This window comes from Urocampus carinirostris, chromosome 13 (genome assembly GCF_059441175.1).
Source record: "Urocampus carinirostris isolate Australia breed hairy pipefish chromosome 13, RoL_Ucar_1.0, whole genome shotgun sequence".
Lineage (NCBI taxonomy): Eukaryota > Metazoa > Chordata > Actinopteri > Syngnathiformes > Syngnathidae > Urocampus > Urocampus carinirostris.
The window spans coordinates 21,897,565-21,913,286 of NC_142361.1; the positions used below are offsets into that span (position 1 = coordinate 21,897,565).

At 39.1% G+C, this 15,722-nt stretch overlaps 2 protein-coding genes across 2 annotated transcripts in view; one reads left to right on the forward strand and one right to left on the reverse strand.

Annotated features, from left to right (window-relative positions):
• Nucleotides 1–690: 690 nt before the first annotated feature.
• znf518a (zinc finger protein 518A) lies at nucleotides 691–10,996 on the forward strand. The gene is made up of 3 exons (XM_088351872.1): nucleotides 691–788; nucleotides 5,649–7,685; nucleotides 9,781–10,996. Exons 2-3 carry the CDS (start codon nucleotides 5,663–5,665, stop codon nucleotides 10,416–10,418), a joined length of 2,661 nt encoding a protein of 886 aa, XP_088207998.1. The 5' UTR covers nucleotides 691–788; nucleotides 5,649–5,662; the 3' UTR covers nucleotides 10,419–10,996.
• A 4,147-nt stretch (nucleotides 10,997–15,143) lies between these two features.
• The window catches only part of LOC148354086 (uncharacterized), a 173,043-nt gene continuing 172,464 nt past the window's right edge, over nucleotides 15,144–15,722 (reverse strand). The window contains exon 9 of the mRNA XM_088352004.1: nucleotides 15,144–15,174. The gene's annotated coding sequence lies outside the window, so the exon portion shown is untranslated. The remainder of the gene's footprint in view (nucleotides 15,175–15,722) is intronic.

Here is a 15,722-nt window from a genome sequence, read left to right on the forward strand (position 1 = left end):
CCATGAGGCAGGCCTACAATGTCTTTAAAAAGGCAACATTGATGTAATAAACATTATATGAAGTTTTTTTTTTTTTGTTAAATGTATGTTTGCATCTACTCATAACTGTCATGTTCTTTGCTCATTTTGATTGTATACTATTTATTTGGGCTCTCCAGCTGATATCATGACTAATACTCACTCAGATAAACCAAAAACTCTTTACCTTGTTCTATGTAAAGAATGAATAATAATCATAACTGAGTGGTAACCTGTTTAGGTCATCCCTTGCCCACTGCCCGAGGGCTGGAATGGGCTTCAGCAGCCCCGCGACCCTAGTAAGGATAAACGGTGCAGGAAAGTGATGGATGGCTAATAATCATGGAAAGTAATACAATAGCGCTTCCCACAGGATTCGGGTATTTATGCTTGGCAGATTTTGCAGTATTTTTACTCCCAAATTGTATTTTGTGTAAAATAAAACCACTTTCCTCGACGTAGACTTCACAATAACAACGCTACCAAACCCATTTAGCCAAATAATAATGTAAGAGTAATGTAATGATCTACGACTAGATTTTCGACTTTTTTTTAGAGGGAAAAGTTTAACTGAAGGATTGGTTTGTCTTCAGAAATAAAAAACATGTTTTTGATTTATCGTCATAATTAAATAAAACCCAAGATAGGGCAGACAGTGCTTGGTGGCATCAGGCTAAAGGCTAAAGGGGCTCACAGCTTGTAATCCCCGGATGATGAAACCATCATGGCTGCCACTCGCTGAGCTGTCAAGTTCTCGACAAAAGAAAAAGGTAAAACCCTTTATCATTCAATCAACAAATGCTTTTCTTTGAATTCTTGCAACCGCCCCGCTACAATTACAACTCTTTCGTGACGCTACGCTAAAACGTGTAATCATCGTAACTTTTGTCGCTAAGCGTTTAATGGCAAGTTAGTACGTGTTTGCAAGCGCTTGCGTCACGTTCTTTTTTTAAATAACCCAAAACCTACTCGTCGACACATTTTCGCCAATTTCTCTAATGCAAAAGTACAAATTGTTTCTTCCTGTGAAGTTAAAGCAGTGGCGATGTGTTTTTCTCGGTTGCTTTTAAATCGTCACTTCCCAATTCCCCAAGCGTCGGTCGCCCACAGTCTTGTCGTCACTTTGGTGTAGATAAGTTGTTTTACAATGGCCGCTTCCATTCACCACAAGCCTGCAACAATATGATTCATTTAAAGCCCATTGTCATTGTTTAAAATCGTGCATTTGCAAACTCCGACGAGCATTTTGCTGCCCCTTCTCTCGTGTTACCTACTGTCTTCGGTTAACTAGCAAAACTGGGCTTGTATAGCAAAAGTGGAACAACACCTGGTTGAGACGAGTTCCGCATTCAGTTTAACACAAAGTATCACATTTCCATGCAGAACAAGTAAAGTGTAGCCAGCAACAGGTGGACATTTTGCAGGAATATGTGTGCATATTTAAAGTGGAGGATTACACTACTTGGTTCATACAGCTGCTTGAAATCCATGAAAATGCTCCATAAAGCTGCTTGCAATCCTTGAAAATGCTTAAATTTTAATGTTGTTTTCAGGGATTAAATAGTGCTTGGATTTTAGGTGAGATGCTTGCATATGCTTGAAATTGTTGTCATGTTTCTCGACACGTGTGCTTAAAGCCCCAGTGTGCAATATATAAACACTAAGTGGCGACGTTGTTTAATGCTGCTACTCTGTGCTCTGTGGCACTGGTTTTTCTTTCGCAAGACGCCAGACAAATATGGCAGCGACCTCTAGGTACGGATTCCACTATGTAAAAGAAATGCAAATTTCTATACCTATGCTATGTCATGAAAATTAACATTAATATGATAGTTCAGGTATTTTTGCCTGCAATTGTGTGTGTATATATATATACCAGGGATGGTGAACAAGTTTCACTCAGAGCTGAAATTTTTAACTGCGAGTCAGAGCCACACCACGCACTGAGCTGCCATGACAGACAAACACACACAATTAAAAACATAATATTCCCCATAACACACTCCTCTCCTTACAATACAACAAGTATTGTTCTTGTGTTGATTTCAAGGAAAGTGTCCACCCTCAATACACACACACGCAAAAAAACATGAACAAGTATATAGAAAATCTGATGAGGCAAAGAGACGCATTCGCGTCACCCCTGATAAATACTTTTTAACTGAATACATTTTTTGTACCACTAGAGGCACACAATTTTACGCACTGTCCCTTTAAAATTACACAAACACTCCTCTCTGGTGGCTTAATTTTGCGATTCCGTTTCTTTTTCCCTTGTGATTAACTCTAGCTGGCATTAGTCTGTACTGCATTGTCTATAAAGTGCCATCGCCTCCTACAGGTCACGCCCAAGAAGGCGAGTGTGTGGTACACCTAAACTGGTCAAGTCATGTTTATTTGTATAGCCCTTAATCAGAAGGGGTTTTCAGGGGCTCCACACACCACAAATTATTGCAAAATACAGATTATTATTACACCATCCCCTGATCTAAAAGCTACATGAGGGCAAGTAAGAACTCAAAAACATTAACATGATGAAAATGAACAAACCATGAGAAGGGACTGCACATGAGGTAATCCCTCTTCCAGGATGACCAAGCTGCAATGGATGTTGCAATTACACATAAGACAAGGATATTGTCATCATGAAATATTGGTCATACATAAGCTATTGAATAGAATTGCTTTTTAAGCTTAGATTTAAAGCATTTGCAGATTCAATCTCAGGGGGCAGAGCATTCCACAACACCGGGCCCCAATGGAGAATGCTCTTGAACCTGCGGTTCTCTTCTTGGCTCTTGGGATCACCAGTAGACCAGCATTTTCAGAGCGAAGGTTCCGGACCGTAACCTAAGAGGAAATTAAATCTGAAAGATATTAGGGAGCAAGACCCTGTATGTTTTTATATATTACCAGCAGAACCTTAAAATCACATCTTAAGCTAACAGAGGGCCAATGCAGGTTAGCTAAAATCGGAATAATGGCATCAAACTCTCTTGTCTTAGTTAAAAGCCTTGCTGCAGCATCTTGTACCAGCTGCAGGCTCTTGATTTTGGACTTTGGGAGACCGGAGAGTAGTGCATTACAGTGATCGAACTCTGGAGGTAACAAACTCATTAATTATAATCTCCAGATTGGACTGGGACAGCTTAGTGCAAATTTTAGTAATGTTGCGAAGATGGAAAAAAAGCTGTTCTAGTATTATTCTTAGTGTTTGGAAGGACAGATTGGGGTCAAGTGTGACACCTACATTTTTGACTGAGTCACTCTGTGTGATATTACATTTGTCAATATTCAGAGCAGTTTTTGAAAACAAGTCACGACATTTAGCTGGACCAATAATTAACATTTCGGCTTTTTTATTTAGAGTTGAGGCGCAACAAATGAGTGACATCCATCTTTTTATCTCAGTAAGGCACGCCTCCATGTTTCCACAGTTTAGTAGGGCAGATTCCTCCATCGGAATATATAGTTAAGTGTCTTCTGCGTAGCAATCGAAACTGATATTATACTTGCAAATGATACAACCAAATGGAAGCATGTAAATGCTGAAAAGAACGGGGCGAAGTACTGAACCCTGCGGAACACCACAAGTTACCACTAAAGGGCTCATGTGGTTTCACCATATTTAACACAATGCATCCTATCCGAAAGGTAGGATCTGAACATTGCATATTTGTCAGAATCGAAATTTTGTTCCTTACATGGAACACACAAAAAAAGACTTGCAGCGGTTCCATTTTTTTGTCTTTTTTTGTTTTGTTCCTAAAACGCGATGAATATAGCACATTACATGAAAAACAGTCACCTTATTTGATTTCAAACACTTGATAGTTTCTCAGTCAAGGGGACCTCTTGACATGATTACAGTAGAATGACTTTCAGAAAATAAGTCTAAAAGGAGGGGGAACACCTCCAAGATTGAAGGTGGGGCAACAAGGTGAAAAAAAGGTATTGGTGCATTCACACATGGTAATTCGTTTTCCACTTTCTTACTTAAAGGGGCAGAACAAGTAAAACTATTAAAATCATGCTTGTTTTGAATCATGGGGCAACAGAATCATTTTATAATATCTCATAAATCAGGCCTGTGGTGACAACTTCCTTTAAACTCCAGTTTTTTTTTCTTGTAATGTCGTTATTTTAAATAAAATTTAGGTGGCTTCTTATTTTTTTCTTGCTCACGAGAAGGAAGGGATACAATCTTAAAACGGTAGCTCTTCCAAGCTTCCACCAACAAGACATTTTTTTAAAGTTTGTGTGTTCCTTTGCTCTCACGTGTTAGTTAGCCGCTAGGTGGACTTTGGCTTCTGTTGACAGCACTAACTATCTACAGTTGAGTAGTTTTAATTTTGAAAACATGTACTCAGTGTGGCTTTGTTCATCCCCAAATCGATGGTAGATGATGAACGATGTGCAAAGAGAATTTCGTTTACTCTTATTATTTATTTTGACTTAGTATGAATGTGTGACTGTTGCATTAATCTGCACCGACTACTGGTGTTCTACCAAAATGCGCTAACTAGTGGAGATGTCCTAACGTAGTCTAATCTGACAGCGTATTTCGTTTCTTTCTTATAAAGTAAAACTAGCATCACTGAAGCTGAGCTGCATTGCAAACATAACGTTTACACATAGCCTAGATGGTAGTGTGCCCGCTTTGAGACTGGGAGGTCGCTGGTTCGCGCCTCGACCGAGACATACCTAATTGGTATAATGGCGGCGCCCTCTGGCTGCGGCTGCATCGACTCGCTACAACGGGTCAGGTGTATCGACATTTCGTTCTGTGTACATTGTTACAAAGAATGACAATACAAAGGAAATTATTATTATTATTATTATATGACGAGGTTTGCGTGATTACCGTAATCAACAAACACCATGCTAAAAGCTACCACAGAAAAACAGGACAGGCTTCAAAGCTACGTCAGAAAACAGCATTTTAAGGCAGTGAAAGTGTCAAAAGAATTAAATCAAAACAAAATGTTTTAGTACTCTCCATAGGAAATCGCAATCAGCCTCGTGCACATGTGCACTAGGCATTGGTAGGATGTCTACCCAAGGTAGGACGTTCAGCAGAACACTGCACCATCATCTTTGTCATCTGTTTACTTCCATTTCCTGGTTATTATTCACTGTACCAATATATTCAGAAATACATTTTCTGGTTTCGAATGAAATGAAATGTTTTATTTGAGTTTTTTGATCTCTCAGCAGTTTTACTTCAACTAATACACATTGTTGTCCAACAGGAATCTTTTCTGAGAGCACTTAAATTCCTTTTTTGTTTTTGTGAGAATTTCATAAAAGTATAGTTTTAGAAATCAGCAGCAAGTAATAAACTGTTCAGTTATGTATCCTTTTATATGATGTATTTTAAACAAATAAAAAAATAATGTTTCAAATCATTATATTTTATTGTTTTGTTTGAAGGGGATAATTGTGTTGCACCTTTTTGTTTTTGTCCCAAATTTTCATTTCGGTGCATCCTTAGTTGTTTGTGTTTGTCAAAATAAATTTGAAATATGAACAAACTGGGTCAACTTAATTTTTTCCCCCAAATTCAAAGTCTTACAGTGTTTGAAAACATAAAGTACACGCAATTCAAACCAATTTTTGCTTTCTCTTAGACACCTGAAAGCCAATGGATTTGGCGGTGACCAGCAAAGTTAGCCCTGCTGCAAAAAAAAGGTGTGGACGCAAGAAGAATAGAGTTTGGAACAAACGGCTCCGCCGAAGGAAACATACTGTTCCCATTCCAACTATGCAACGTGAGGCTAAAAATGGACCAAAGAAGATACCGGAGGAACGCAAGCAAAGCACAGAGTGGCCTTCATCGAACAAGTCCCTTCTGGAAGCGCAGCAGAGCAAACGCTGGACAAGCCAATGTACGGCTATGGATGCACTCAGGTTCACATGCGCCCAATGCAAGGACAGTCTGGAATACATCCCCAAGGACTTAATGAGACATGTTGAGGAAAATCACAGAGGAAGCTCACCTATTTTCTCTTGTCATATATGTCCGTTTGATGCACAGGACTTTTCATACCTTCAAGTTCATCTGCTGAACCATGAGGACACCTTTTCCAGCTGCAGCCTTTGCAATGATGGCGTGAAACGCACATGGTCAGAACTGAGTGCACATCTGGCAATATGTCACTGCCAAAATGGCAACTATTCATGTGAAAAATGCCACGCATTCTCAACCGGTGACGTGACTGTGTTTCTAGAGCATATTTATGTACACCATCTTGGCCTCCAAAGAGCAAATGGGATTCAACTTCACAAGGGCAATCCATTCGGACCCTTAACAGAAAATCAAACTTTATGTTGTCCTTGTACCTGTGAAGCCTCTCACAAGTGGGCGCTGGCAAAGCACATCAATGTAAACCAGAAAGGTGACCGGAAAAAGAAACAAATCCGTTCCATACCAAGGAATTCAAGGTTAACAAGAAGCACAGTGAGGGGAATGTGCTGGTTAACGCAGGACTGCCTTTCCATTCCTGGTAGAGACTTCCTAGATAAATACTGTCATTTGCCAGATCCCCAAACTACCCTAGAGAAGACCAAACAGTTTTTGATGACATCAGTCGCAATGGAAAAAGGTGACCAAAAATGGACCAAGGCTCTCAAATCTGTTTTCTCTAATGTCCCACAAGATAGCAATGTCAATCCAAAGTCAGAGAATGACCTTGTGTCCAATTCAGAAGATCTCACAGTTCTCACAGTCCAGAACAAGATCACTTTGGCTCAAAATGGTGCGACCTATGCAAAACGGCTGAAGATGATGGGGAAGACTGAAACGGAAAGTCTTTGCTCAGAAACTCCTGCTGGTGATGTTGTCGACCAAAAAGGAGGTCTAGTCATTTTGAATGATCACCCACGCTGCCTTGAGAACGAAACAAAAGTGAGAAAACATACTCTGTCTTTCACCTGCAATGATTCACCCGAATGTGTTCAGATCCTGGAAAATGAAAAGAACCAGGAACTAAGGAGCATTGATCCAAGTATAAAGGCTGAAGATGTTCAACCCAGTTTAGATGTGTCCGCTGAACCAATGGTCACATTTGAAAGCCAAGAGCAGAAAGCTATTAAAACCCCCAGAAAAAATAAGGCTATCGGAAGAAGACGGAAAAGGAAGGCTAGATCAAAAAAGGTAAAGAAAGAAACTTCAGAATTAGCCTTAAAGATTGTCTTGAAGAAAAACCCTGTTAAAGAGAGGCAGTGGGTGTCACAAAGCCCTTTACTTGAAACCGACAATCTTCATGTGGAGGATCAGGACAAACTACCACATCTTCACAATGAAGAACAAGTGACTGATCAGCATGCGCCACAAGAAGTCTTCCCACCAGCGACTGAACTTTCTCCTCATTTTATTGAAAAGCCAGGTGACCCTAATAATGTCCTCAAAGAGCAGCCTGCCGGGTTGGATAATTTGCTTTTTCCATATGAAAAAAACTCGGACGATGGACAGAAATCACCCACCTTTTTGGAGACCATTCTAGACAAGGACATATTGTCAAATTTAACAAAGACTGGAGTTGAAGCGTCTCCAGAGAACTCACATCCCGCCGTCTTCAGCGTCTTCCCAGAATGTAGTACTTCAGCCACTCAAAGCAACCACAGCAGGTCGCCCCCTCATCCTCAACCTGCTATTACTCCACAGGGTAAGCCTGCAAATTATGGTTCGTATACATTTAGAAATGACTGGGGGTTCAGCTGCTCTTTTTTTTTTTTTTAATTTTGGACCAAAATAGCATCTGATTTTTTATTAACAATAACTAAAAATGACAGCAAAATTTTAAGTTTGTTTATCACATATACATAATGGATAATTTATTTTCTTTTTTGATATGTTATTTAGAATGCCAATTGGTACTAAATTAATATAGCGCTTTTACATAGGTGCAATCCTGTCCAACTGGAGTAAAAATTACTATCTAATCTTTTGCTTATCAGAGAGCTATTACCCTTAGATTGCTACCAAATACTACAAATAATTTATTCGCCAGTTTGTAGCAAATTATAAAAAACACATTTTTTATGAACATTACGAAAAAACTCAAGCAATGCTCATATTTGCATTTACAAAGTTGATCCCTATTTACGGTGCAATCGTGCCATTTGTGGACGAGTGCAGCAAAAGCATGTTTGATGTTTTTTTTTTTTTTTTAGTCTGAGACCCCCTCGAATTAAAATGTGTGCTCTTAAATGCTTTGACAAAACCAAAATTAAATTTTAAAAATTCTTTTATTTCACTCTGAAATACGATTTTCAATATTTGGCAACCCTGGAATTACATTCTAAGTAATACATTTTAAAACCGGCTGTGTCAATCAGCATTTTCCCAACAAAAAAGCGCTCGTTTGTATGTGTTTATGCCCCGCGCACCTACTAAGCTAGTAGTGTTATTTTGCTTATCAGAGAGAATGTCAGCTTCGGATTGTAGCATCGTAGGCCAGTGTTCGATAGCTATCATTACGAACTAGCATCGCGGTCGCTATCAATGCCGTTTGTATTTGTCTACCATATACTCCCCTAAAACTGCTTAAAATAGCCATACAGTATATGGTTCTTGGTATGTTATGGTCTATTAGCGTCATGAGCTGGAGACTGGCAGCAACCGCATTGTCAAAGAACCACTTTTGTCTTAAAAATGTCACTCTTAAATGGTTATACGAAAACATTTTAAAAATCAATAAATCAAAAGGCAATTCTCCTCTCCCAAGGTTTGGCTGCTCTGTGATATGAACAATGAACATTTTTGTTGTGTTTTATTCTAAATTCGGCTTGGTTGGTTGGTTTGTTCCCAGTGTTGGGTAGGGTTACTTTAACGTGATTACTTTCAATTACTTTTGGATTACTCCAATACCAAATATGCTAATAAAAGACAAAAGAAACCAAATATGAATAAAATTATGACTCACAAAACGTGGTAAGCTTTCTCTCCTGGCTTTGATCTCTTTGATCTCCGGCAAAACTAACATAAAATGCGACAGAAACAAAATGAAAATAAATCCAAACAGCTTGCCAACATCATTTTTGTCGTTCCATGTATTTCGTGACTCCCCAAGCCTGCACAAAATGTAGTCATTTTATTCATATTTAGTTTCTTTTGTCTTTTATTAGCGTATTTGGTATTGGAGTAATCCAAAAGTAATTGAAAGTAATCCAGTTAAAGTAACCCTACCCAACCCTGTTTGTTCCCTTAACCACTAGGGTCGTAAGGGCACCATTTCCTGTGGTGTGTTTTGGGCAAGTACAGCCTTGTGACGCCCATCCATGTCCAGGCCAACAGATGTTTCCACCCGGTCTCGGTTTACATGCGAGTTTATACGATATTGACTCAAAAGAAGGGAAGGTTATTCACACGATCATCTTTCAGGATGACTTTCTGTTTTTCTCAAATCTAAAGCATGTCTTAGGTAACGTGAATAAAAGTAGTATGAGAAATATATCAAAGCTAATGCCTTTTCTACATCACTGGTGGTCTAGTGGTTAGGACTTTTTCGCTCTCATCGGGTTCGATTCCCAATGCATTAAATGTTTTACGATTGTGGTCAGGGTTATTTTTCGACTGATCAATAATTGCACAAATAAAGAAACACACAGTGAAACTTTGTTTATGGCGCAGACAAAAATGTTGAGTTATTTTTAGGTAAAAAAAAAAAGCTTTATGACATAACCAATGTATAATCTTATAGGTTTTGAGTTTTATGTTCCTCATATATTTCTGAACGAGTGTAAAATTGAATCTTCCAGATGTGATCAACTCAGAAGGAGCAACGCTTGCGGTCTCTACAGAACAGAGTGACCATCATGTAGCGGTGCCTCTAAACCTCAAACCAGACCATCTCTGCAATCCCGACCCCCTGCCAGAAAAAGCCATTACACAGGAACCTCGGCCGGCCTTTTTATGCTGCCGGCAACCCGCGCCCAAAAACCTGCAAAGAACCCTAAAATTGATAGCCGTGAATCGTTCCCAGCTTGTAAAGTGTCCTGTTCGAGACCAGCCAGTCGTTGTACTTAATCACCCAGATGCAGACATCCCAGAGGTGGCCAGGATCATGAACGTGGTCAGCCACTATAAAGGAGAAGTGCAGAAGGTCATCCTGTCGCAAAGGACTCTTGCCGCACTTTCAGCTTTGACCAACGGGATTGGCGAAACGAATTACATGGACGCTCTGACGCAACCACCGTGGCAAGGGGAAAACTTGGTCCAGGAGAGGTTTGTTTTGAAGCTCCGGCTGCGGAGGTTGAGCCGGAAAAAGTACAAAGTGGTGGGTGATGTTTCTCCTGAGAAGAAGGCGGTGAAGAAATTCAGTTGCTGGTTTTGTGGCAGGGTTTTTGAAACACGCGAGGTGTGGATGGCCCACCGCAAAAGACACCTGATGGACTAAAAGACCAAACTGTGAATAAATGTTGCGTACACTGGAGCGCATAACGCATCTGGACACGAGAACAATCATGGAGGCAGTGACAATCAACTTTTCAAAAGTCTTAATGAATTATTGTTGCACATACTGGACAAGCTCAGGGGTAATATTACCTGCCGTAATATTTTTTATTATTCTTTTTTTTGTCTTGTCCAGTTTGAGGACCTCCTTTCAAATGTCAAAGTTTTCTTTTTAGTGTTTGTCTATGTATTTTCTTTATTTAAAAAAAACAAAACATAACACTGTTATATTTGAGGGAACACTGTAAATGAATATTGCCACACAGTTTGAGTTCATGTGGCGTTAAGCTGGTATCTAACGTATTTATGTTTTTCGGCAGAGCTGCCAATACTTACGATAGTCAAACCTACCAAAAACTGTATAGTTTAGAGAAGGAAAAAATGCAATAAGCTTTTTTTTTTTTTTTCAATTCAATATCTACGGCTCTTGTGTACAAACTTTATTTTGGAGCCTACGAATTAATTTTTGTAAATTTTCTGCAAATTCCGAATAGCGATAAAACCTTTTTGTTTTCTGTCACATATTTTTGTACGCATGAATCTAGCCCAGGGGTTGTCAACATTCAAAATAATGATGGGCTACATCAATAACGTTGAACTTGCAAGGAAAACGAAGAAGACCCAACGAAACTCTCAGATGTGAAATTCCAACCTGTTCTAAAAGCCCTCCCCATAAATCTTACAAACCAGATCCTCCCTAAAGGGTGTGGATATCAAAGAACAGTAACATTTTTGGCTGATAATGACAATGATGTAAACATTGCATACTAGTCAAAAGGACAGTGTGCATTAATAGTGAAAACAAATGAAATGGTATCCTATGCAACCTCTTTTTCAGGTTTTCAATATTAGAAACAGAAACGGACATAATGACATTTCTTCCTACCAGCCTTAAAGGTAGAAAAGCGCTATAGCGCTCCTGCCTGGTCCAAACACGTAAAAAAAAGTGAATTTTGTCTTGGAGCCATATGTACTCATGAAAAAAAAAAAAAAACACGGATGGCTCGCGGGCCATATGTTCTTGACCAATGATCTAGTGTGTGCTGATATTCTTTTAACATGCTACAATTTTTGTAAATCCAAATTTTTGTTTTATGATGACATTTTTGGGGTCTGATTTAAAGTTCGTTTTTAATCCTGAAATTAATTGTTTTTTTACTTGCACTATTACAGAAGATTTGGATATATTCACACAGTTAAGGGAATATGAAGCTTCACTAAGCTTGTAATTATATGAAAAAATCTTTATACTTCTTGATATAGTGCAATGGGTATCAATGACAATGTACCTGTCAAGTTTTCCCTGTATTTCGTACAATTTTAGATCATTTCAAATTGTGTACAATATATATATTTTTTTTCAGGAAAAAATGTTTATTTGAAAAAAGATTTTTGTTATACCAATCTTGTCTTGCCCATTTCGGCTCTAATCCTGCGTGTCGCAGTCACTGGTAGCAGACGACAATTTAATAGCAGTATTCTACATAATACTGTGAGTATAAAGGTGGCGCCTTCTGTTTGTAAGGTTAATGATCGCTTGATTGACTGAGTTTAACAGGTATGAAAAAATTTCACAAACATGCTAGTTAGAGGTGTCCATTACAGGTGCTTCATGAAGCTTCATCTTCCCATTGTTACCCTTCACCTCACCCCAAGTCGACTACAATTTCAACATGTATCCTCATGATGTTCCCGGAACATCCATTAACCATTGACATCACAGAATATGCATGGTTTTAGATGTCATTCCAGAAGCATCCTTGTCGTCGAATAGCCAACCTTCAGTTCAAGTGAGAGCTTTCTTAATGCGTCAAGTCCAGCTTGTGGTACTGTCTGAATAGTTCCCATTAAGTGCCTTAATTGGTTTTGTTGTGCAACCAATCAGAATGAGTTTTTGTGTCTATGTGTGTGGGTTTTGTGCTCATGGTGACATGATCAAAGAGACCTAGTTATGTAGTGCTTTTGATTTATTTAAATATAATTTGCAAGCTGCTGTCTAAAAAAGTCCTGCTTCTGTTATAGCTCCACTGTCTTAGCCTTGTTTTTTTTTGTGTTCATTTGAGCACTGCGAAGCATCTCAATAAATGTGTTCTAAGGCACATGAGTGTGGTGATTTTGTGCCGCGTCGTGTGTATCACAGGTTGGAGAATTAAAAAATGTGGCGTTCAGTTCCAGATTTTTTTTGTTTCATAGGAAACTGCAGCCTGGAAGCATCTCTGCTTTTGCTCTGGCTGTTGATCGACGACAGAGGGATCCTCTGGTGGTGCTCAATGATGTGGGAGATGCTGTGGAAATTCTGTCAGGGAATAATAAATAGTGAGCCATTTTCTAGTTTCTTTTCTTTTTGTTCACTTAGCTTTGCTTTCTTCTAGTAATTAGCTGAGTAACTAACCATTCATCCATATCAGTCTGTGGCAACAGATTAAATGGTAAATGGTCTGTGTTTGTATATCAGTTTTCAAGTCACTGAAGACTTCCCAAAGTGCTTTACAATGTGCTTCACACTTGTATATCCACACACACACACACACACACACACACTCCGATAGCGTTAGCAAATTACAATTTTTTTTCTTTTTATTCTGTATACTAAATACCTTCCCATGATGTAGCACAGGATAATCCCTATTTCACTGGGGAGAAAAAACAAGTTAGAACCTAGTAAAAACATTTTTCTTCCGCAGTAGAGTATTTTGTTATTTTTCTAGAAAAAACAAGATATAAATGTATTTCTAGGAAAACCGGTTAAAATGAGGTAAAATCTAAACATAGCCAAATAGTGACCACAGATTATATGAAATACTTAATACTATCAATTTAGTCAACCAAAATCAAACCTGGAGCCCAAAATGATTTTTAAAACATTTCCTATGGACGATGTGCCTCAAAATTATTTGAATAAGAAACACTGTCTCCAGATAACATTTTCTTTTCTCTTTTTTTTTTTTTTTTTTTTTACAAAATTGTCTTTTTGTGCTTGTTTTCCACACTTAGTGGACTGCCAAATGGGGTTTTACTTGATATACAGACATCCAAACGTCAAGATACATCCATCCATCCATCCATTATCTGCACTGCTTATCCTCTAGGGCCGCAGGGGTGCTGGAGCCCATCCCAGCTATCTTCGGGCAGGGGACACCCTGAACTGGTTGCGAGCCAGTCGCAGGGCACACAGAGTCGTATAAATCACTCACTCTTACACACCTATGGACAATTTGTCTCTCCCGATATTATATTCTTCACAAACACCCAAAGTCTCTTGGCAGTTTAGGTAAACGCGGTTGTTTTCGGATTTTGGTGTGATAATACTCCAATTTCCATATGTCCTGGAAATGGCTGCCCTCACATTCAACCTTCATTTTTTTAATTTACAGTCGCCATGTCTAAAATGGAGTGGGCCAAAATTCTCAAAGAAAGCCAAGGGCAAGGTGGCCAAAGGGCTACAGCCTACTGCCTTCATCCGGTGCAACAGTGATTTATTTTTTTGTGCAAATTTATTTTACACTGCGGTCAACCATAATGGCGGGCCACATAAGAATTTTCTGAGAATGCGGGGTAGTAAAAATTTCATCACGGACCACATCTAGCCCCCGAGCCGGTCTATAGGCATGGCTGCTTTAGTGTATCTGATGATGAATCGGATTTTCCATTTATTTACACATTTCAGGACAACTTTTTGTTTTCTCCATTCTGGGACTGTGAGTAAAATAGTGTGATAAGGAGATAAAACCCAATACCTGTCATGAACAGGATCAGGACCCAATTGCGTGACGTTCTAACACAAGCTTTAATTTTACGGGAAATGGGGAGTCATGCACATTAGGCAGCAGTCTGGCGTGGAAAGACAGGAAGCCAGAGACCGACGAGATCGACACCAACTGCTCCAGCATATATTGGACCGATGGGGTCGATACCGGACAGGACGGGACAGGCAGGATTGATATAGAAACAGGATATCGAAATTAAACAGGACAAACTAGACGGGAACGAAAACTGGAGAGAATAATAAACAGGACAAAAATAGACTGAAACAAAACTGGAAAGCGATATTAAACAGGACAAAATAAACGGGAACAATACCAGACAGGAAATAGAATAGAATAGAATAGAATATGCCTTTATTGTCATTGTTACAACATGGGATATGCTGTGACAACGAAATTGGACGACTCCAGTTCCAAATACCAACAGGCAACAGGACCGGGGCAACTGTGACAATACCTTTTAAATTTTTTTTAAGGGCGTCTACAAAAATTGTACAATTACACTTCTTCTCCTTTATTTTCGCTTCCTAGCGCCTATCACTGTCCTGGATTGGGATGTTGTACAATCTCCCTTTATAATACACAACCAATGTGTAAGGCTGGCTCGAGTCCTGCCCGGAACCTTTTCTCACCAGGAAGACCCCGCCCTAAAGCAAACATTCACTATGGGTCAAGTAAAAGTCGATGACTATTTAATAGTTGAAAGAGTTATACTTTATTTGCGCGATACAAAAGTCGCTCTGCGGTCTTGCAGTCGCATTCCCCAGCGAACCAGGGCTTGTTATTGATCTCTGTATCCTGAAATAAACAATAATTTCAACAATGGGTCAATGGAATGGTTCAATTGATTGCGTTGAGTGTATTTTTAACTCTATAAAAGGACAACCTTGTCCTGGTCCTTGGCCCCACTTTCCTGAGAATCGATGTCAGTTTGTCCTGTTGTACAAAGATAACCTTAGTGGCAGGAAAAACAACTGCAAAGTGGTGTGCAAAGACGTTTTGGGTGTGGCAAGTGCTTGGGGAGACAGACAAAAGAGTAAGTGTGACTTGACAAAATAGAAAGGGTAAATTCATATGTATACATCACAGTAATCACTTGTTTTTATTATGGTTTTATTATTGTTTTTTTTACAGATGAAGGGTTCAAAAAGTGCCTGTGATGGGTAGAAAGCAATAAAACATATAATAAATATTTCTCTTCTTGTATCTTTCTTTCGTTCTGTCTGTCGTTTGTTCTTTCTTTCTTTCTCCCTTCTGCCCCCTCTCTTTCTCTCCATCCTTTTCTCTCTTTCTCTCTCTCTCCTTTCTTTCTTTCTCCTGCCCCATCCCTCCACCTCTTTCTTTCTTTCTTTCTTTCTCTCTTTCTCTATCTCTTTCTCTTTCTCTCTTTCTCTCTTTCTTTCTTTCTTTCTTTCTTTCTTTCTCCCTCCTGCACCCTCCCTCTACCCCTCTTTCTTTCTTTCTATCTCTCTTTCCTTTACTTT